The 23215-nt window shown below is 40.1% G+C and overlaps 3 protein-coding genes across 3 annotated transcripts; 1 reads left to right on the plus strand and 2 right to left on the minus strand.

The window, feature by feature from the left end:
• Positions 1-1959: 1959 nt before the first annotated feature.
• Positions 1960-7197, plus strand: LOC115750405 (MACPF domain-containing protein NSL1). Its single transcript, XM_030687731.2, has 7 exons — positions 1960-2666; positions 3690-3928; positions 4047-4251; positions 4704-4778; positions 4902-5085; positions 5448-5614; positions 6359-7197. The coding sequence occupies exons 1-7, from the start codon at positions 2406-2408 to the stop codon at positions 7055-7057; spliced, it is 1830 nt and encodes a 609-aa protein (XP_030543591.1). The 5' UTR covers positions 1960-2405; the 3' UTR covers positions 7058-7197.
• On the minus strand, positions 7095-10364 carry LOC115750397 (pentatricopeptide repeat-containing protein At5g04780, mitochondrial-like). Its single transcript, XM_048275732.1, has one exon. The coding sequence runs from the start codon at positions 10243-10245 to the stop codon at positions 7462-7464; it is 2784 nt and encodes a 927-aa protein (XP_048131689.1). The 5' UTR covers positions 10246-10364; the 3' UTR covers positions 7095-7461.
• Positions 10365-15812: 5448 nt separating this feature from the next.
• Positions 15813-17311, minus strand: LOC115750398 (cytosolic sulfotransferase 12-like). Its single transcript, XM_030687717.2, has 2 exons — positions 16216-17311; positions 15813-16122 (listed from the first exon to the last, which is right to left on the minus strand). The coding sequence occupies exons 1-2, from the start codon at positions 17205-17207 to the stop codon at positions 15972-15974; spliced, it is 1143 nt and encodes a 380-aa protein (XP_030543577.2). The 5' UTR covers positions 17208-17311; the 3' UTR covers positions 15813-15971.
• Positions 17312-23215: the final 5904 nt, after the last annotated feature.

A 23215-nucleotide genomic window follows, 5' to 3' on the forward strand; every position in this document is an offset into this window, starting at 1 on the left:
TCTGGAAATTATTTTTTCATCAAACAAAGCGACCCATAATACAAATTTATGGTAATACCATACATTCCTCTATCCGCTACACGGTTAAGATAAGTTAATATATCCATAGAAGCACCCTGCGTGATAGAGAATCTGTTTGCCGTTTTATTGTAGTTAGAGATTTTCTTATAGCATAAGAAACTAAAACATGACAGTTAGTCACCTCGAGTTATAAAATTTCATATGATCTATATCTCTCTAATCTCAATTAAGAAAGCAAACAACTGTCGGGTCCAAATCCTTACCTCACGCGACGAGGTATTCCTCAAATACGATGTCTTGTGGATCATCAATTGTCAAGCGTTACGAAGTTTCTTAGTTTATGTTACAAAGTTAATACGATGTGCAATGTAATTGATTTAGGTGTGTGACAACACAATTTGTTCAAAAACAACATTAAAGAAACCTCTCTAGAAGGGCGATCCTAGAAATAATCGTTAGATTTCGTAGATTCCAAACGGAAAAAAAAAAATTAATGTCGAATTTTGAATCATTTCTTAGATACCAAAAGGACTATTCTTTTACAAAATTAAAGAGGCCCGGCTACCTAAAAACCTATAAAAACACCTTACGCGTCTCATAAACCGGTCAAGTCCATGATTTTTTTTTCTATGCAAATGAGCCAGACAGTGACTAGTTTGCATACATTTGATGGGATTGTGGGCGATGGCCTTCATTGTCCCAGGTGGAAATCCCTCCGACCTCCAACAACTACATCAACGATGACTGTCTTCAAGCCACTACATTTTACCAAGTCAAAGTTGTGACTTTGAAAAATTCTTTAAGAAAAATCAAAACTTTTTTTCGTCTACGTAACCACGGCAAGGAACTTCGCTTCTATTTCTTACATTTTTTGTTCTCCATACCATCAAATTTTACGTTTCTTTAACAACTCCTTGAAGCTAATAATCAAGTAAAAGTTAGGTAGTGATTGGTTAATAATCGCGCTAAAAGTTGAACATATCAATATTTAATGTTGTCAAGTGCATTTGATAACCTCCAAAACATCTACTTAATCGATTGTTTTACGTGAAAAATCACTCACTAAATGCGGGGTTTGCAATTATATAAAGGCCAATTCGAGCTTAAGCCTAAGTCAATCGGAGTCAACAATAAGCAAATCATGACCAAGTCCATTCTTAACCGTGGAGGACGAGGATTAGTGAGCTTGTTCCTATCTTAGATGCGTAATGTGAAAAAAAGAAAAAAGTCGTGAACCGAATTAATAGAATCTAGAAGCTCATCTTCCTTAACCATTATTAGGGTGAAGTTTAGCTCTTGTCTTGGCACCAGCCAATCACTTATTTTTTTTTTCTTTTTGATAAACGATAATTTAGGCACAAAAAAAAAAACTGGAGTCATCAATGAGGCGAAACATACATACTCGAGGGACGCATGGGCGGCGTGCATATAGAGGGCTCGAGGCGTGTCAAAAGGGGAGGTCTAGGAGGCCTCATCTTTAGAGTAAAATTAAATTATATGCACGCCATCTCTGATTGTTGAGTAGACGATTTGCCACGTGTAAGGGCGGGATGTCGCTTCCCGATTTATTCGGGAGTACCTTTTTTTGACTGCTCTCTCTTAGCCTAATTTCACTTTATTAAGGCAAACTTGATCCCCAAAAAAAGGAACTGCGAATGATATTTTCTTATTCGGGGGCCGATTACTTGCAGCCGCACCAAATCGGGCTTTTGGACGACGACGTTTCGCCAAACGGCTCGGCGGCTGTTCCTTGTCATTGGCCTTTAACGAACTTGGCCGACCAACATGCCACGGAACAAAAAAAAAAGAAACTTTTCACTGCGAGCCGCCACGTGACTGCCGAAAGACGACAGCCGCCAGCCACCTACGTGGTCTTGTCTGTCCGAACTTTAATCTTTTATTTCTCGTTCTGTCGTTAAAAAAATCACCCAATGGAAAACACTGATAAGCCTTCATCTTGGTTGAACAGTGTGTGGAAATGTCAAAGCCCCGCAACGAGTCTGGGTCGTTCGAATCGCGTTAGACGGATGGAGAAATCCCCAGGAAATTATGAGTTGGAGTATGAACGACTCTGCTCAGACAGCTCCTTCAGATCTTTGAACTTTGAAAAGGGAGCATCTTTTTCGTTTTCCGTATCTGGGTTTTCCTGGGGAACTTTGAAAAGGTCGAGGTGAGTTGAATTGAATCTCTCTCACGGGCGTAGCATAAAAGAAACGCTACGAAGACTCTTGCTCAAATTCTATCTCTCTCTCTCTCTCTCTCTTTGTGGAATTTTGAGTCAAAACCCAGAAACACTTCATTGGGAAGCCATTCAAAAGAAAGTGCCAAATGATGCGAAGCTGAAGCGAAGAAAAGAAAGGAAGCATCTTTCTTTTTTTGTTCTGATGCCTCAGATGATGGACCCGCAGTCGGCCGCGGAGCAGGCGGTGTCGGTGATCGGGTTCGGGTACGACCTCGCGTTCGACGTCCGGTTGAATTACTGCAAATCGGGTCGTTCGGGGTCGAGATTGATCGAGCTCGAGGCGAGAGAGGTCAGAGACCTCGTGGTCCCTGGTGGGGTGGTCGTCAACGACGTGCCCACCTGCATCAAGTGCGATAAGGGCGAGCGCACAAGGTTTCGGTCCGACGTGCTCTCGTTTAATAAGGTGAAAAAAAAATGGGGTCTTTGTTTTTTTTCTTTTATTCTTCATGACTTTGCTGGTGAGGTGATGAATTTGAGTTTCAGTGAAGATTTGAACTTGTTCGAGTTCTTTATTTTTCGTGAGAAGTGCATACACTTGCTTCTGCTCATATTTTGTCATGTTGAAGCATCATGATTCGAGTGGCTGACCTTTGACCGGAGCGCAAAACTTGATTCTCAAACGTTGGCCGGGGATAGAGCCTGTTGAAGCGATGACTGATATTTGGGGCGCTTATGAATAGATTGTCGTTTGTTCAAATCGAGTAGAATTAGCTTTTAGTTGGGGCTAGTCAACATGTTGATCATCTGACCATTCCTAATACTTCCAGCTTTCGAAAATTAACATAATGCAAGAGCATTCTCCCGAAATAAATGTGATTGAGTATTCATGTCCTGCCATGGAGTTTTGATTGGGGAAAGAGGAAAAATTTTGCCTGCCTTCATGTCATTTTCGGGACCGTGACTACTATTGAGTCTGGTTTTCGCAAGAGGGTGCCTTTTGATCTTGAGGGTTTGCAATTGATTGTGAATAAGTGTCGCTTGGAGTGAAAGGGATAACCAAAAAACTGAATTTCCGGGACAAATGTTAAACAACTGTTGTAGGACAGCTGATTTACTCACTCTGCGAATCACTAAATTTATGTCCTGCCTGAGGTCACTGCTTGACGTATCAACCGTGCAATTTTCTTTACATTACTTACTCATACTGTTAAGCTTGCTGTCGCAAATCTCCTAATGAGAACCATTAAGAATGACGACCTTGTTAATGACTTATCATTGCGCATTTTTGGTCTCGTGGTGTAATATTATAGTAAGAGTAAAGCAGTGGTGGAGGAAACAGATTTTAGCATCACCACCATTGAAGCATGAGCGGTATTTCACTTTCATGTTGATTTCTGACCTCGCAATGCTGTTGCGCTAAGGTAGTGCCCTTAGGTTGGCTGTTGCATTCTGTTTTGTAAGCAATTCGCCTTCTTTATAATTGCAGATGTCGGAGCATTTTAATCAGGAGCTTTCTTTATCTGGTAAAATACCTTCAGGCATATTCAATGCCATGTTCGACTTTAAGGGCTGCTGGCAGAAGGATGCGTCAGCTGTAAAAAGCCTTGCTTTGGATGGTTGGTTCATGACCCTCTATAGCATCGAGTTGGAGAGATCTCAGATGACACTTTCTAAGCAAGTCAAAAAAGAAGTGCCCAATTCGTGGGACCCCGTCGCCCTTGCCGGGTAATGTTCTAATCTGCATGAGATTGCTTTGGCACCGTCTAATTCAAAAGTATCAAAAGACCTTATGATATTTCTCATACCAAAGATATTGCTGGTGTTTGACGACATTATTTTCCAGGTTTATTGAGAAATACGGTACTCATATTGTGATCGGGGTAAAGATGGGAGGTAAAGATGTAGTTCACCTGAAGCAGTTGCAGAACTCACATCTTGAGCCCACTGACATTCAGAACTACCTGAAGCAATTAGCTGATCAGAGATTTTCTGAAGATACTACTGGAACTTTGTTACCAGATCCTGCTCAATTATCAGCGAAATTGAAGGTACACAGAAATTTTTGAATCAACACGACCGTGTTCAAGTATTTCCATTATGAAGTGATGATTAAATGTGTCTCCTGGAGCACCAGAAGGACGCAATTGCTTTCATATGGAATGTTGGCCCTCTGTGAGAAATCGACCAATATTGTATAATTGAACTTCTTCATTTTGGGACTATGAAGATGTTTTTCATTAGGTTAAGTGTACGTTTGTGAAGAAGGACATTTGTGAGCAAGTTGTTGCTTAGACATTGAGTTGCTTTAGTATCGACTTCCTTGTTTTCTTTAATTTCCTCTGAATTTGATTGCACTGAGGCAGTGCAGTGCAAGACATAATCTCCGCCCTACTTTTTCTGAACCAATAGTGCTCCAGGAGAAGGGCTTGTCTAGTCACGGAGAAATCCTAGGTGGTGATCCGACCCTATCCTAGCTTAATGTTCATGTATGGTTTTGCAGGGTGAAGACCTCATACCTGGGAATTTACATCAATTATATGTTAGGTCGCCTATTGTTACTCCTTCAAAAAACAAAGTAAGCATTTCTATACTTTTGTCGGAGATCATGTCTAGAGCTGCACTCACTGAACAGTTTGCCTTAAAAAGAATAAGGTTTCTGCTGTTCTCGTGCTCATTAACATCTCTAATTTTCACGTAGGACGTTGTGAGTATATGCGTCAGGAAGGGCGGAATTGATTTGGGTCAAAGTCATAACCAGTGGCTCTCGACAATATCTCAGTCTCCCAATGTTATATCAATGTGCTTCGTGCCTGTAACTTCGCTGCTGACTGGCGTACGAGGAAATGGATTTCTAGGCCACGCGGTCAATCTGTACCTCCGATGTGTGTATACTTCTCTGAATTCTTAGCCTATTATTATGTCTTTTAAAGAGTAATGAACCAATGTTTTTAGTCATGTCCTTGACCTGGTATCAATTGGCAACTGAACCATTCAACTGATTTTGAGCCGAATTACAGTATTGTTCATCCGTTACCATTCATTGTGTTTGGTTTCATCTGATTTGCTTCTATTGTGATGTTGTCAATCTTATTATGGTCTTTCAGAAGGTCGTGTTTGCTTGATTTTTACTATTGTGTGTCCGAGAAAGTCTTTCACATGCTACATCATCTACCTCCGATTTGCTCGGCAGTGCTTCTGGTCAGTTTTAACTGAATCCTTGTTTTACTTTTGCTAAATTGTCCAGACAAGCCGCCCATAGAGGAGCTCCATCAATTTCTAGAGTTCCAGTTGCCTCGGCAATGGGCCCCTGTATATGCTGATCTTCCCCTTGGACCGAGAAGGAGAAAGCACCTATCTCCATCACTTCAGTTCACTTTTATGGGTCCTAAACTCTATGTTAACACCTTTCAGGTAATTCATTCTGCAAAAAGTATACAGATGTGGCGCATGCCTAAATTCCAAAAATTGCAGTTTCGTGCATGCAGGATGCCTCTTCATAATTGAAGCATACATCGTGAGAGCGGAGACTAGTTAAGTCTGTACATGATGACGTAGCATTGTGCAATATCATGTTTTGCTCTGTGCCTCCTTTTATGGATGTTTAATGTAGTTTCCACAAATTTTTCATTTCGGTCCATTGCATAGAAGTCTTGATGAGAACCCTAATGAAGATGTCGCTTTTTATTCCTTCTCCAACTCGAGCTTCTTGAAATGATGAATTACTTTAGACAGCGTCCTTATGTTTGTCCACCTACCTTGCTTTCAGTTTATGTTGATTCTTTAGTTAGTGCTTTCGATTATCTTTATATTCATGAACATCATATCGCTGAGCCGTTTTGGATTTCACATACTTGAATCTGCAAAAGAAGGATCCGAGTACAGCAGTCCAGTTCATCATCTTGATTTTGAATCTGCTTACTTTGAGACTGCTAATTTTGGCAATCCCATCTATATTATTAACTTTTACAACTAAACGATATGGCACTAATCCGGTGGTGTAGACATATTGTCTATGTTGTACAATAACTTGGATTGGTCCTGCTGTTAATTTATGTGATTACATGTAGTGAATATTGTATTTGTGATTTTGACAAAATACAAGCCACAGTAAACTACTACATTCGCTGAATGGTGTCTCTAACTTGCAACTTGCAGGTGGACACTGGAAACCGACCAGTGACAGGTATTCGCCTGTACCTGGAGGGGAAGAAAAGCGACCATCTAGCCATCCATCTCCAACACCTGACGAATCTCCCCAACACCCTTGAGATCTCGGACGACCACACTTATGAGCCCACCCGTAGTCCAGATGAACGAGCCTTCTTTGAACCTGTCAAGTGGAGCATCTTCTCGCATGTGTGCACAGCTCCTGTGCAATACAATGGCTCGCTGATCGATGATTCGGCCTCTATCGTGACAAAGGCCAGGTTTGAAGTTAGGGTCTTAGGCATGAAGAAGGTTCTGTTCCTAAGGTTAGGATTCTCTATGGTGGCATCTGCAAAGATCCGGAGATCTGAATGGGATGGACCGTCGAGTCTATCTCGTAAATCTGGAGTAGTTTCGTCATTCATCAGCACGAGGTTCAGCGCGGGACTGAATCCAATCCCACCAGAGAGGCCAGTGAAGGTGGATTTGAACTCAGCGGTTTATCCTGGGGGCCCGCCATTGCCGTTGAAGATGCCGAGAATGACGAATTTTGTCGACACGAAAGAAATGGTGAGGGGCCCGGAAGACCCTCCTGGGTATTGGGTGGTGACCGGAGCCAAGCTGTCTATAGAAGGTGGGAGGATTTCGGTCAAGGCCAAGTATTCTTTGTTGACGATAATGTCAGAAGAGTCTGTGATGCTAATGTGATTAAACTGAGTAAGCAGATACGATTCTTTTTATACCCATTGTAAATTTGTTCAATGTACGTCTTAGATAAGATGTGCTGCAAGAGAAGCGGTCCGGCATCAAGTCAATTTTTAGTGCAATCATATTTATCTTGTTTCGAGGAGATTTGTTGTTCCGATTTTAGTGAATTACACCATCTCATGATTAGCAGCAATTACACTGCTTTAAAATCTTCCAGAGAGCGGGCAGAGACGAGAGAAATTTCAACCATCACTTGATATTGACCATAGAAGTAGCAGGGACAAATTTAAAAAGAATCTGCCATGAGCTTTCAGCTTCAACTTATGATCCACTCAGGACATAAGAATGCAATGATGTTGCTTGCCCGGAACAAAATCGAGAAGCATGTCTCTGAGATTTTAGTTTCACCAATAATCTCCACATGAACAAGAACCGTTCCTAAGATGGTGGAATCTATTGGTGTCTCTTATGATAATCTCCCTCGAGACTATTTTACATATGAACTTAAACGCGTTATGGCAGTCGATGCAAATGCGGAGGTTCTTCTTTACCCTAATAGGAGCTCCAGGAGGAGAAGCAATCAAAGCAAAAGCCACGGCAAGTTTCTCGCTATGGTGGTAAAGAAGCTTCTCCTTCTCACTTCTTTCTACATCATGGAGATCTATCTCCACTGTAGGCACATACCCGGCTCTACTCATAAGCTCACTCAGCTCGTCAAGCTTTGCATATATCTCGTCGGTCCTAGGATGGCTTCTATCTCCTACTATAAAGGTGTAAACCTTGTCCTTCAACTCGACCCAGCTCGTTCCTGGTTCCTTCTTGACTCTGCTGTGTTTCATGAGTCGCCTCACTTCGGCAACGTTTCCCCACATTCCAGCGGATGCATATATATTCGAGAGAAGAACATGGGTCCCTGAGTTCTCTGGCTCAAGAACAAATAACATCTCTGCTGCCCGTTTCCCAAGCTCGACATTCTTATGGATTCTCGCAGCACCAAGAATGGCCCCCCAAACATGGCCATTAGCTTGAAATGGCATTGTTTCGATGAGATTCACCGCTTCCTCTAATTTACCTGCACGGCCCAGGATATCAATCATGCAAGCATAATGTTCTTGTGTAGGTCTGATGGCGAACAACTCTTCCATGGATTTGAAATAGCGTTCGGCCTTATCTACCAGGCCTGCGTGATTGCATGCACAGAGGACGCTGAGCAAAGTTATATGATTAGGTGCGATCCCGTCTTCCAGCATTTGATCAAACAATCGCAAGGCCTCTTTTCCATGTCCATGCTGGGCGAATCCGCCAATCATTGCTGACCAAGAAACTATTCCTCTGTCGGTTATCACATCAAAAGCACAAATGGCATCATCTATGCTGCCGCACTTTGCATACATGTTAACCAGAGAGTTCCCCGCAAAAACGTCTGACATGAACCCGAACTTCAGGACATGAACATGTGCCTGTTTCCCCTGCTCATATGCCGATAAATTTGCACAAGCATTTAAAAGAGAACTGCAAACAAACGGATCTGGCTTGAGGCCTCTGCGTTGACCTTCCAGGTATAGCTTTACAGCTTCTTCGCCTTGTCCACATTGTGCATAAGCAGCAATCATAGATGTAAGAGACACTAAATCTCCAGCGGCACAAATCTCGAAAGCTCTTGCTGCTTCTCCTATGTTCCCGCACTTACTGTATGCATCAATGAGGCTTGTCGCTACCTGACTGTCATTATCAAAACCCAATTTTAAAGAAAGGGCATGAACCTGCATAGAAAAATCAATAGCCTGCATGCCGGTGGCTGACTTAAGAATGACCGATAAAGTTGTCTGGTTAAAACCCATATCATTTTTGTATGTCTCAGCAAAGATGGACACAGCTTGCACATCCTCTCCGTTTTGTGAATATCCAGAAATTAGAGCATTCAATGCAATTAGGCCCTTCTGTGCCATCAAATCGAACGCCATTCTTGCATCTTCCATTAAACTACATTTAGAATACATATCGACGAGTCCAGCCCTGACAAAACTATCTGCCTTTGTGTCAAGCTTCATAACAATGGTGTGCAACTGTCTGGCCAAATAATTTAGCTCCATACCAGCACAAGCTTTAAGAGCACTTGACAAGGTGAACAAGTTTGGAAATATTCCTGATCTATTCATCTGTATATATAATTCCAAAGCCTGATGGTTTTGTTCATGGAGGACGCATCCAGCAATTATAGCATTCCAAGAGACAATATCAGGTTGCGATATCTCCTCGAAGGCAGTTATTGCATCTTCAAGATCCCCTGCTTTTGCATACATATCAACAAGTGCATTTTCTGAGAACCGGTCTGATTCATATCCGAGCTTTATCAAATATCCATGAGCTTTCCTTCCTTGACTACAATCCCCCAAACCTGCACATGCATTTAATATGCTAGACAGACTAAACTCGCTTGGTTTTGTCCCACTTAAGATCATCTCGTCGAACATTTCCTTTGCCTCTCTGAAAAAGTCACTTTGCACATAAGAGGAGATCAAGCCATTCCACGAAACCACATTCTTCACGTGAATCGAGCAGAAAACTCTTCTTGAATCCTCAAATTCTCCACATTTTGCATACATGACGACTAAGCCATTTGCAACAAACTCATCCGAGTCATAACCAGTCACCACCACAACCCCATGTACCTGCTTCCCCATCACCAGATCCACTCTGATGGAGCATGATTTCAGAACAGTAGGGAAAGTAAACTCATTGCCCTTAACACCCATTCCATGCATTTCACGATAGGCCAAAATGGCCTCCAGTCCATGCTCATTTTGAGCGTACCCAGATATCAGAGCAGACCAAGGAACCAAATCTGGTTCCGGACTTTCGTCGACCAGCTTCCGGGCATACCCGAAATCCCCACACTTCGAGTACAATGTAATCAGATGGATACGGAGCTTCGGGTCCTCGGACAAACCGAATTTGGTCAACTGGGTATGAGCCAACTTGCCCTGAACCAGAGATTTGGACGCACAACATTGCGATAACAGCCTGGAGTAGTATGAGGAGGCGAGTAGGACACTGCCCTCGTTTTGTGGATTCTGGACGAATCCGGTGTATGCACGGAGCGATTTGGCGAAGTTTGGGAAACGGTTCGAGAGAGCAGTGGATTCAAATGGCAGGTAAAGTCGTTGAGAGAGGACCCATCTGGTCATTCGTCCGGGCAAGCACGCGGGGTTCGACGTGGACAGTTAACGTGATGTCTGGTCGGCCTCGGATGATTCGAACCTTGAGAAAGCTTTTGGATGAGCTCCGAAGATTAAGCCCAGAAGCGGCCGCGCCGATCCCTCCGAGGACGAACGCTCCTATACGTCGTCATTCAAGCTAATTTTCATGGCAATTTTCCATACAACACATGAGTCACGACAACTTTTTGGCCCTCCTTAAATCCATCCTCCGTTTCGGGGATTATGGTTAGCCCCCGAAATGTAGTAGAAGAACCTCTTCGCAAACAAAGATTGTATGCATGGAGCCTTCAGACTTACGAAAGAAAAAAATAATACAAACAGTCTCCGAGATTTAATCCCTAGACCGTGTGAAAATATTCACATTTCATTAATTTAAGTTAACGGAATATGCTAATGTGATTTCCAATTTGTTAAGTTTGTACGGTGGACAAAAAAATATTACACGCGAGTTGTTAGCGTAAAGTATTCATCTCTAATCTCTACCTCGGACATTATGGTGTAAGAACTAAAGCCCGAGCTATTTTGTGAGAAATAGAAATATATTCTCTGGACGAGTTTCTGAGCAGAAAAAACGCCTTTGATAACGACATAAAATTTCTGCTCTCAAAATATAAATTCGTTTGATAACAGTGTAAAATTTCTACGGTCCTCGATGGCCGCCGACCGTCAAATTAGAGACCGACGATTGGCAATTGGCGAGCGGTGATCTCGCAACCTCGACCAAAGATCGGCGGCTCTTTGGCGATTGGCGAGTGGTGATCGGCAATCTCTAACCAAAGACCGGCGGGCGGAGATTGGCGGCCCTCGGCAGATGGCCGGCAACCTCTTGCTGGCCAAAACCAAAAAAAAAAAAAAAGAAAAAAAGAAAAGAAAAGAAAAAGAAAGACAACAAAAATTATTAAATAATTTCAAAAAAACATTAAAAATATTATTAAATTTTTCCACGTCAGCACCGGCCGGCTAAATAAACTGAATTGATATGATTGCAAAAGGTTTAGGATTCAATTGGGGAAAAAAAGTTTAGAATTGAATTGACACAATTGCAATCGGATTAGGACTTTTTTGGTAATTCTCTCGAAAAATTCTTTTTTCTGTTTATATTTCAAAAATAGAAACGTGAAAAAATTATATTTTTCATTTCTTATTTTTATTTCGATCTCTTATGATTCGGAACTCGAGAAAGCTTTTGAAGGAGCTCCGAAAGATTAAGCCCAGAAGTGGCTGCTAAGAAGACGACCCTCGGGATCGGGTTTCGAACTCAAAGGCCCCGCGGTGATCTCTCCGAGGATGAATGCTCCTATATTAGGGGTGAGCGGTTTCGGTCCGATTCGGTTCTCCTCAAGAACCGGGAATCGGACTGTTGGTTTTGGTTCCCAATTTTTGGAACCACGGACCGGACCACCGGTCCGGTCCGGCTCTCGGGCGGTTCTATGGGACCTATAACTATATTGACTTTTGATTAATATTCACGGTCCAATCACCAAATGGGGGTTGGTCCACTGCATCTCTTCCACTGTCTCTGTCTTTATATTGTTGATGTATATTTTGTACGTTCATGAAGGAAGAAAGAAACAAGTAGCATGGGAATAGGGTCATTGGCCTTTTCTTTTTTGCAGAGGAGGAAGATTTTAAGGTCATCACGTGAAAGCAAATAAAGCCAACAAAGACGAGCTTCTATGCTTCCTCGTTTCCTGCACTTTCTTTAATCGCCCCCCAACTTCCTCTTCTTTTACTGTTTTGTTACATTATGTTTCTTCACTTGATTTTTTCCCCTTGTGATAAAAAAAACACTTCAGATTAAAAATTATCACGTGACTGCTTAAGACGTGAGAAGGGAAGAGGCCATGGAAAGAAAGTTTGGAAAGAAAGAAGGGAAAATTGGATTTAGCATTGTGATTAAAAAGTTAAAAAAATATTAAAATCGACCGATCCGGTTTGTACGGTTTGATCCGATCCCGTATCCATGGAACCGGGAGCCGGACCGCCGCCCTCTAGAACCGACAACGGGACCATCGGTCTGAGTTGTCCCGGTTCGGGCGGTCCGATTTGCTCACTCCTATCCTATACGTCATCATTCAAGCGAATTTTTATGGCAATTTTCCGTACAAAACATGAGATACGACAACTTTTAGGCCCTCCTTAAATCCATCCTCGGTTTCAGGGATTAAGGTTAGCTGCCGAAGTGTAGTAGAAGAACCTCTTTGCTAACATATATTGTATGTATGGAGCCATTACATCACAAGATGCAAAACTCATGAAAATGACAAAACATCTTTTCACTTTGATACAATGTGCAATGTTGTCCATAAATTTTTAATTTTTTTTCAATATAGTCTATGAACTATTGATACATATTCAATGTAATCCTTAGTCTATTATTTCGTCGGAATTTCTTTACGGCAAAATATCTTTCACCGAAATTCGTTCTTTGGTTTTTAAATGTGATAAAGGGTCTTGTAGCGATCTTGGACAAGGGAGTTTCAAAGAATTAGAAAAATCAACACTTGAGATTTGCAAAGATTCCAATATAATTACACAAATGTTATCCGAACTAGAGTTTAACTCTATGGAGAGACTTCGTACATACATCTCAAAAGAAATCGATACGGATAGGTTAGAAAGAAAATACACAAACGTAGACCAAATCAGAGTTTGACTCAATAGATTGGCTTAGTGAGTACAACTTCTCTCAAGAAACAACGAACCAACACACCCAAAACAATGCTGGAGTGTAACTCGATGATAAAGCCTTGAACATCCTTTGATAATACACCAAAGTTTGACTCGATGGCACAGTATTTGTGATAAAGATAAACGCTGGAGTTTGACTCAACGACAAGGATCCGAAGACTACAACTAAGGAAAATAAAGTGCAGTGTGATAATTAAAGATAAGATAAATTTGTTAATTTGTTTAAGGGGGCTCATCTGTGATTCCTTGGTGATATTTATAATATTTGAGGAGATAACGGCTCTTCATTGATTATGATTTTAGCGTGCCAATAGCTGCCATGTTTAGAGACTTACTCCATCTTTATCTCTCTAAAATTGCTCTCTCGCCAAGAAATTTAAAGAGAGATTTTCGTCTTCTTTTGCGCTTCTTGAAAAGTTCTTGAATCTTTGGCATGATTATCTTTCACGGGCACCCACGTTAATAGCTCCACACTTGCTTTATCTGTCCTTGATATGCTTCACAATGCGGCATTATCCTTGCTACTTGGACAAGTGATGTTTCTTCTTGATGATAACTACAGCTTGCTTATCGCTTTGTATCAATCGACACCTACAGACAACTTCACGCACTTTGCACATGGTTTCTTCATGCTCTGTCGAAATGTTTGCACTTCACATGTTCATCACGCGTGTCGATTTCTCACGTGTTTTGTAAGTGTGTCGATTTCTCAAATGAACAGCACGTGTTTTGTCGGGCGGATAATTTTGAGTGCCAACAACCATATATATGATAATCCAATACCCTCCTTATGATAATTCAAGTCAACATAATTAGCCGATGTGACTGTCAATTCGTTCAGCTTAAGCAATTATCTTTAATCAGGGGAAAAAAAAAATTACACATGAATTGTTCGAGTAAAAACATTTATCTTTAATCAGGAACAGAAAATTCAAAGTGGGATATTGTCATTGAAAAAAAAAAAAAAAAACAGAGGTCAATCTGTTTTCTTCCTTCTCTCACTTTCTAAGATGCTCTCAGTACTTTGGTTCTGGGTTGCTGGTCCCCCAAAAGCTGTGTAAGGACAAGAAGAATAAGGAGGTAAGTCGTGGGAAAATGGCTTTGCATTCCCCCAAAATCAAACCAAACGCACTAATCCTTAGGGAATGTAAGTTACATAGTCGCCGGAATAAGCCTCAACCCATCAAACCATCTTCGCCCAAGCAAGCTTGTCAACCATTTATCCCCCTCTCTCCTTCCAGAATCCTCAGATCCGAAGTGCCTAAGCAAGGCGGATTCTACACGGGTACACTTAGGTGGATAAAAAGAAATCTGAAGTGCCCACGTGTAACTCTCTTTATCCACCGGTCAAATTTAAGATATTGGAAGTCACTTCAATAGATTTCGTTATCTTGGATTAATGAAAAAATAATATTAAATATTTTCATATGGTCACGGAATTGGATTGAATATATACCATTAATTTAGGGATCACCTTGAATAAATTAAAAGGCTGGGAATGACATTATACATTGGGCAAAAGTTCAATTATTATTTGTATTGTTTACCTTTAGGGAAAAAAAAAAAAACTCGTCAATGTAAGAATAATGTGATCCACACGATATTTTTTATCAATGGTTTAATAGTTATTTAAATGCTAAAAATCAATTGATTATGAAAATGTGCAACTAATGTGCTTTGATGGAAGACACCACTTGAAAAGGCACCTATTGATGGATATAAAAGAGCTTGATTATCTATCCCCCCGAATAACGGCGTATAGTTGTATCTCAATAACCTAAAAAAAAGGATTAAGAGAGAAAAATCAGAATTCTTCATTGTCTCCCATTATGCTGCAAGAATCATCCTTGAAGTTATCTCTATCGATCAAGATACGTTTTCATCATTCTTATCGTGAAAATTGGTCGAGGATTCGTTGAGGTTGAATTTTTGCATAAAAGATTCACGTATGTTTTCTAACCGTTGGTATTAGAGCATGATTTGTGATCTCATGATTTTTCTATTATATGCCTTATGTGTCTGTGCATGTGGGAAGGTTTGATGAATTCTCATCACTTTTTGATGAATTTTTGGGGTTTTCTAAATAAATTGAAAATTAGGAAATTTATGGCCAAGGAAAAAAAAATGCCGATTTCGGCCATATTCCAGCGAACCACCCCCCGGCTTCAGACCTAAAGGGTTGCACCACTGGGGGAAACAAAAATTCTAAGTCAGTTTGGCATTAAGATGATCGCCAGAAGTGAATTGAGCGATGGAAGTCGCGATGGTTAGGGTTTGCGTTCAAGGGAATTTTACTCAATTCTGGCCAATTTTTTGGTTGTTTTTGTGATTTTTTTTTTTTTTGGGTCTTGGATAGCATTTGATTATCTAGTGTTATTTTATTGTTTGCAGAAGTAAAATATTTTGCCAACGTTTGTTTGAGTTTCTGATCAACCCGTTAAAGGTTAGCAGCAACCTCGGAATGAATTGATTTGTATGTTTAATTGATTAAATTGACATCACAAAGTTGCGATTGGTATGAATTTGAGAGAGTCTGCACTAAGTGTTTGCTTAGCAATCCATTGGCTTTGTCTTGGTGGTTTACTTTTGAGAAGGTGGTGATAAATCAATCAATTTTAGGTTGGGCCATCTTCAACACCCTTAATAATTGTATGGGTGCTTTATTCTTTATCTTTAACTTTTGGAAATCGATGAGTTGACTCCACCGTTACTCTTCGAAGAGTGATGGCTCCACCGACAGATTTTATGTGTGGGCAATGTGCTGGGGAGCGCGCGGTCGTTCTTGCATCCTTACAAGTTTTTAAGGGTGTTGTTATGCTATAGCCGAATTCATACTCCTTTTCCTCCAAGACACAAACATCCTTCGTCTACAGCAACACAATCAGTCCGACCACATACGAATATGAACTAGAATGTTTATTAAACTACGACACATATAGGAGGCCATATGCCCCGAAGCTTCACACAGCAAAAATATAAAAAAGAAAAAAGAAAACGGAATTTCAGAAGAATAACAGAAGGTAAAAATCCATAAGCTCCCAGCGAGAAGGAAGACAGCTCTTAATGAAGACTAGAATCACAACCTTGAAGTTGAAGCATCTCTCTATGGAGACAAAGCCCCACCATTGACAGTGCCGCCGAAGACCTTCCATCCTACCGCAAGAGAGATACAGAGCTTTGTTAATGGCCTGCTGATGCTTTTTCTGTTTAGCAGAAGTTCAAAGCTTCAAGCCAGAGCCATGGAACTTCTCTTCCATGACGCCGTCAATCCTCTCCCCCATCTCCGCGCTCATGTAGTTCGCCCAATCTCCGACGTCGCCTCTCCTGAAGAACCAGTTGTTCTCTTCTCCAGTCGACAGCTTCCCGCTCTTGTTCACCTCCAATGCGCTCATGGTGTCGAAGCTACACATCCTCAGTATTCCCTCCACCGTCCCGTCTCTCAGTTCTTCTTCGCCGAATGGACACCCCAAGAAATCAGCCAACCTCCTCACCTGAACATGCGGGTCCACTTTCATCTGCTCGTACATCACGAACAGCACCTTCTCCGGCATCTCCAAGCTCGCCTTGTGGTAACCCAGCACATGGTCCCAGTAAGGCCCGTAAGGGCTCAGCCCTCGACAGAACTTGTCGAGGCTCTCCTGGATTGTAATCTGGCCCTTCACTGCCGGCATCAGCTTGTTGGCGAAGTGCCACAGCGAGACGAAGGTGTCCTTGGGGTTCCTGCACAGGTAAACCAGCTTGCAGTTGGAGTCCCTCACCGACTGTGGAAGAAAGGAATAAGGCATGTGGGTTGCGAATAGCCTCAGGGGCGCTAAAGCAGCGAGGTTGGGATTTTCTTCCTCAAGATAGAGTTTGAACTCCAAGGAGGGCACGAGGTCGTGAGGGTTTTGGGTCAGGAGAGGGTGGCGTCGTTGTGAGCTGGAGTCGGAGTACTTGGCGCGGTTCACAAGAGCGAAGAGGATGGCCTTTAGCCAGGTGGTGCCGGATTTCGGGCTGGTGACGAGGAGGATGTCGGAGGGGTGAGCTTGGAAGTGGTTTTGGCAAGTGAGGACGGCCTTCAAGAGCCAGGAGGTGAACCAGAAGCCCTGGTACGAGCGGAGAGAGGTGGTGACCCAGCCTTCTTCAGAAGGAAGAGAGGAGAGGAAGTCCTGGAACGCTTGCGGCATGCCTTCCTCTCGCAAGTACCTTAAATGGTGTGGAGAAGGAGGAGGAAGAGGAGGAGGTTGGGAGGCTTGCATGGCGGCGGCAGCGGAGGTGGAGAATTGGAGTGAAGAGTCAGTTGATGTTTAGTGGGACGATGACCTTAAATAGAGGCTTCTTGCATGAGAAAGATCGTTGCTGGGATTGGTTGATAATTGTTCGGAATTATCTGTGGCCAACATATAAGAATTTGGCATTTTCTTGATCTGATACAAGTGGAGGCTTTTATCTAGGTCGGTTGATGCAGATATGCGGAGGAGGAGAAACCTTTCTATGCTGGGGGGAAAGAAACATATTTGAGATAGTCCGTTTATTTGATTGAAGATAAATGATTTCGAATATATATATTTTAAAATAATCACTTATATCGTTTCAAAAATAAATGAATGAAGAACATTTTCATCGTTCATGAAAAATTTTACACATAAATTGCTACGGACGAGAAAAATGTTTGCCATTGACAAATTGTTTCAAGCAATTGAATTTTGAAAATGCTTTTCAAATTATTAGTCTTCCGCGAAACAAATGGAGCCTATGTACGGCGAAGGTCGTAAATGTTTAACTTTTGTCAAATTGAAACAAACACATTTTAAAATTACGCAATGAAGTCATTTAACTCATCAGTTCACTGTATGTGTTATGACTCTACTAGTTAATTAAACACTTAGGACTTAATTGACCAACCGGCGAAACAATTAGAACTTTTGGCGTATTTAGCCTTAGGATTTGGTGCGAAGTTCGACACTATTTTTAACCTAATTTTTATTCAACTTCATGGTAGTCAATTAGTCATGCAAAGGCTTTAATTTTTCTCTCATCAACTTTTTTGTTGGTGGGTTACCTAGATAGACATCACGGAAATCTAAATTTAATAAAAAATAAATATTGGTGATGTCCATTTAAGCAAAACCAACAATTAAAAGTCTAGTTGGAAAAGCCAACAAAAAAAAGAAAAGAAAATAAACCATCACAGAAGGCCCAAAAAGTTAGAGAAAGAGAAATTAATTTTTGGAAAATCAGGGCGCGCATGACAACAATTCCATTTCTCCGTTTTTCTATTTTTCTATTTGGAGGAACAGTTGGAATAGAAATCCGTTTGGTAACGCAATTTCATTTTTCTATTTTCAGGATAAATGTTTACCCTAGAAATAAGTTCAGAACATAAATAAGAAGTAGAAATTTTCTACATTTTCATTTTCGGAACGGAAATAGAAATAAGAATTATTCTCATTACTCGCTCCCTCGATCTCGCGTGCAATCTCCCTCTCTCTCACGTCCTCGACGTCGGTCGCCGGTCTCCGGTCCTCGGCTCCCGATGGTCCTTTGCTGTTCGCCATGCGCTGTTCGCAGGTCTTCGGTTGCTCTCCACTAGTCACCAGCCGAGGCCCATCGGCTGTTAAGATTCGGCGCACAATCACAACGAAATAAAGCAATAAAGAAAAATTGAGACACAATATTTTATCCCGGTTCATCCTTAAACTAGGGCTACGTCGAGCAGATGATTCCATTATAATTAGCTCATTGCACCTCTCATTGCAGCCCTCAATTATAAGAGAAAAAAAGTATATATAGCAGTAATTGTTTATGGGCCCAAGCTCAAAGTACCAATGAAAAAATATGGACTCAAACTATAAAAGCCCTCTAGTGACCGGTTGACGTTGCTTCATTAAGACACCTACCGGGGCGGCTCCCTCGGACCCTCCCGCTCACTGGGGAGCGAGGATCCGTGCTTTTCCGTTGATGAAGAGTATGAATCACACCCCAATAGTGGCCAACAACCACATAGATTTTATGCTGTTATCAAATGAATTTCTGTTTCGGGAACAAAAAAATTGTTTTGTTATCAAACGCGTGTCTTGGCTCAAAAACTCATCTAGAGAACAGAAATAGAATGGCTAGAAATAAAGTCCGAGAAGAGAATAGTTGTTATTCGCGCCCCGAGAGTGTGATGACACGATGACTTAGAACCCGCATGGCAACGATTCTGATTCAAAAATTGATTCTAATTAAAATTGATTTTTTCTGATTTCGTTTCTTAGATGAGTTTTAGAAAATCGGAACGTGTTTGGTAAGCGTACAAAATTTTTATTCTAAATTAAGGGAAAGTGAGAAGAGAACTAAAAGGGAAAAGTGAGCGATGTGGGATTTTATACAGTTTTGCGTTTCTGAAAAGTGATTCTTTTCTTTAGAACTAACTTTTTTTTTGTTCTTGTTTTTGCTCCAAAACTGTTTTCGGGAACATAATTAGAATCAACATCATTTACGTTATCAAACATGTTTCTCATCCTTTTTTATTCCGGAAAACAAAATCGGAGAATCGGAATCGTTTCCACGCAAGCCCCGAGTGGATTTGCCAGTCTAAATTAACAAAAAATAATAATAAACCAAACTAGAAATAACAGAATAAAAAAAAACAGAAGCTTATTACCATCATTAACGTAGAGTATGTTCACATTAAGTGTAAAAATGAACGAATTAAGCATCTTTATTTCAAGAAAAAAAATTTAGGATTATTATTGTCAACAGCATTATTGTAAAACATTTTTCATACTTGCAATCGTGAAAGAAAATTTCATAATCTAATAAAAAGGACACAATTGTCGAAAGACTAAAACTTGAATGTTAGTATCTTAACTCTGCTTATAGAAAAACTATGGAGAAATTGTCCAAACAGGTTTAAACCTATTATATACAAGTCAATTCTATCTTAAACTTTTCAACTTTGTTAATTTGGTCCTAAACCTTTGTGCAAAATTTCAATGTAATTCTTTTAGTAAACTTTTACTGGAAATCGCTGACATAGTGGTGTACCACATAGATGACTGGACTGCCACGTCAATGATTTTCGGCAAAAATTGATTGGAATGACTACATTGAAGTTTTGGGCAAAGATTTATGACTAAATTGGCAAAATCGAAGAGTTTATGATTGAATCATGAGTCGTACCATAAGTTTAAGACTAATTGAGTAATTTTCTCGAAGAACTTTTCTACATTGACCAATGTAAAAAGTGAAAATTCACACACACACACACACACACACACACACACACACACATTGTGTCAAGTAACACTTATTTTTGTTGGAAAAATGTTAGATAACATATAAAAATAACAATCGTATGAAAAATGTTGCAAAAGATGACAGAAGTAAGAATAATTATCTGAGGCATGCAAGCACTGTCTCTAAGGATAATTTCGCCCCTCGGAGTACGAAACTCTGTGCATAAGGCTTCTAGCGGCTATCCTTCCAAGATACAATAGACATTCTTTTATATTCCATACTGAATATTATAAGGAATATGAACAAAATTATGTGTTTAACCCAGCGGAGAAAAGAAAGTAAACTCAGGAAAAATTCTCTTATTGTAATTTTTAAGACACACTTTTGTAGTTGTTTGATTTGAGAATTTATATTCAAACAAAAAGAACCGTTAGGAAATAGCAGTTAGAAAAGAGCCATTAAGAAAGCCGTTACAAGACCATTAATGAATGATTAAAAATCTGACTGATAGAAAACCGTTATAGGACTATTAGAAAACCAACCGTTGAAAATATTGATGGCTAATAATTGTCGTCATAATTTTATCAAAATCATTGTAAAATAATATTTCAAAACTATTGAAATATCCAACAACCCCCTCACATATTTCAAAATTTTTTGAAAAATCAAAAATAGAATAATGTTGAGTTATTAGAGAATAATGCATCGGACCTGGTGCTGATTAGGCTATAAACTAGTTCTAGAAAGAATGAAATACAATTCACGAAATCATTGGTGAAGTTTGAAACTTCTATGAACCAACAATTCCTTTTTGTGAATTATGATTTTCATCAATCACATTGCCCTCCCACAAGGTTTGTTGTTCAACACAGTTTTGCGCTAATAGGCCATGCACGTGCTTGATTTATTTATAAGTTCTCTAGAGATTTTCGCCAAAAATTCTCATAGGAGCGGTCCCACTCCACACTTATATAGGTGATTCCATCAAGTGTATTTTGCAGTTTAATACACCATCAATAATGGCTATGAAATTCATTAAGAGCTTAGCTCAACATCTTTTTTCTTGCAGTCTTGCACTATTTTCACCTTGGGAGGGGCATAAATTTTTATAATGCATCACCAAATCCACAAGTGACTTGTTATTACCCATATGAACCTAATTCATGGGATCGCCAATCACATAGGTTGGGTTACCATCACCGTTGATTTTCTTCAACCGACTTGTCCCATTCCCCTCGATGCATAGTCAGAGGATTGGCCAAATCCACTTTTGACTTTATATAATCGGTTGACATAATTTCATCTTTAAGCAATTGCTTTACTACATCACGTCTTAATCGGACGTTTCTCTTTTAACCATTAAACATTTCATTATTTCCAATGGCTATTGCCACTTGGCAATCATAATGCATAAACACATAACGTGTAGGTTTCATTGCCTTTCTCAAGAACTTGAGTAGTTCTTGAATCACCAAGATAAATATTTTCATCCTTCTTCTCCTATTAAAGTGTAGGAGGATAAAGCATTATGTTTTCACATATATGCTTGGTAGAACCTTAGTCTACCACTCATTCTTTCACATTGGCCACAATATTGGCTCGAGGAATGACCATAACCATTACGTCGTGGGATCATCTACTTTAACCAAGTCAATTTTTGGTTTAGTAAGATTGTCATTTCCCCCACAATTTTGATTGGTTGATTTCCAAACTACAGTATCTTCACCAACATAAACATATATATCCATTCTTGGATTTTGTCTTTGTTGAATCACAGATTCAAGCATCATTGTATCCTTTTAATACAACGGAAAATTAACTATGTGTCGCGACCTATCCTTTCCCCTCCGAGGATTGTTTAGGTTTAGAGGCATTACCTATCCGTTTAGGCGCAAATTCTCCCAAATCTTACCTCGTGTGACATTGGAATTCATTTTTATGAACTGACATTCCAAACCATTAAGAGTCGCCACTAGCCTTTGGGGTCGACTAGAAACCAATCGAGATACGGGAGTATTATCTCAATTTCTATGCAACCAGAGCATCTAGGTTCGGGGACTTATTTATGCTAATTATTTTAACTAACGCCCTTTCGGTACCTAATCATTGGTATTCCTAAAATGACCATGCATTTTACCCATTACATCGAAACTTAAAGACTTATAACCGGAACTAGGTGACCAGGCATGATGTTTTTTTTGTTGTTGTCATTTTCATGTAATTATCTATTTAGTTCTCAGGCTAATATTCATAAGAAGGAGCTTTAACCAGAAAGGAAATGTCAATGCAATTTTAGCGAGATCCCGGACGTTAACTAAAAGGAAAGAAAAAAGAAAAAAAAGACTATCCATTAATGAAAAAGTAAACTTGCGGATCAATTGCAAACTCGGATAATCGGACATGAAACGTGGTCGGGTATATAGCAAACTAAACCGGAATGGACGTTAACCAAATATATATATGAAAAAAGAAAGAAAGACTATTTATAGAAAAAAAAGTAAACACGCGGATGAATTGCAAACTCGAATAATCGGACACGATTGGGTATATAACAAACTAAACAAGAATGGACATCGGTCAACCCCTATTGCAAAATAACGATAAAAGAAACTAATTCGGTGGAAATGCAAAAGCAAAGATTGTTTGGTTCTTCCAATTTTTTTTGCGTCCCTTTTGAATTTTTTTTTACTTTTCTTTTATGAACAAAAAAAAAAACATTTCTGACTCTATGCTATATAAAAGAAAAAAAAGCCTTCGCAATAGAAAAGTATGAAACAGGAATGTAAAACCAAGGTCAAGTATGAATTATAAAAAACGACGTGAGTTTGCACAAAGCGGATTACCCCTATGTTTGCTTTTCTTTTTCATGTCCCCTTTCAGTTTTTTTTATATATACAAAAAGAAAACGTTTTTCTGATTCTATGTTATTTTTCTTAAAAATTTGAGGCTCTTTATTAGTAAGATAAAAAGTTAAACAGAAGCATCCAAGTCACAAGTCCAATGGAACGTTTTAAAACAACATTGGATTATAAACCAAGAGGGT

The sequence above is a fragment of the Rhodamnia argentea genome, chromosome 3 (genome assembly GCF_020921035.1).
Source record: "Rhodamnia argentea isolate NSW1041297 chromosome 3, ASM2092103v1, whole genome shotgun sequence".
Lineage (NCBI taxonomy): Eukaryota > Viridiplantae > Streptophyta > Magnoliopsida > Myrtales > Myrtaceae > Rhodamnia > Rhodamnia argentea.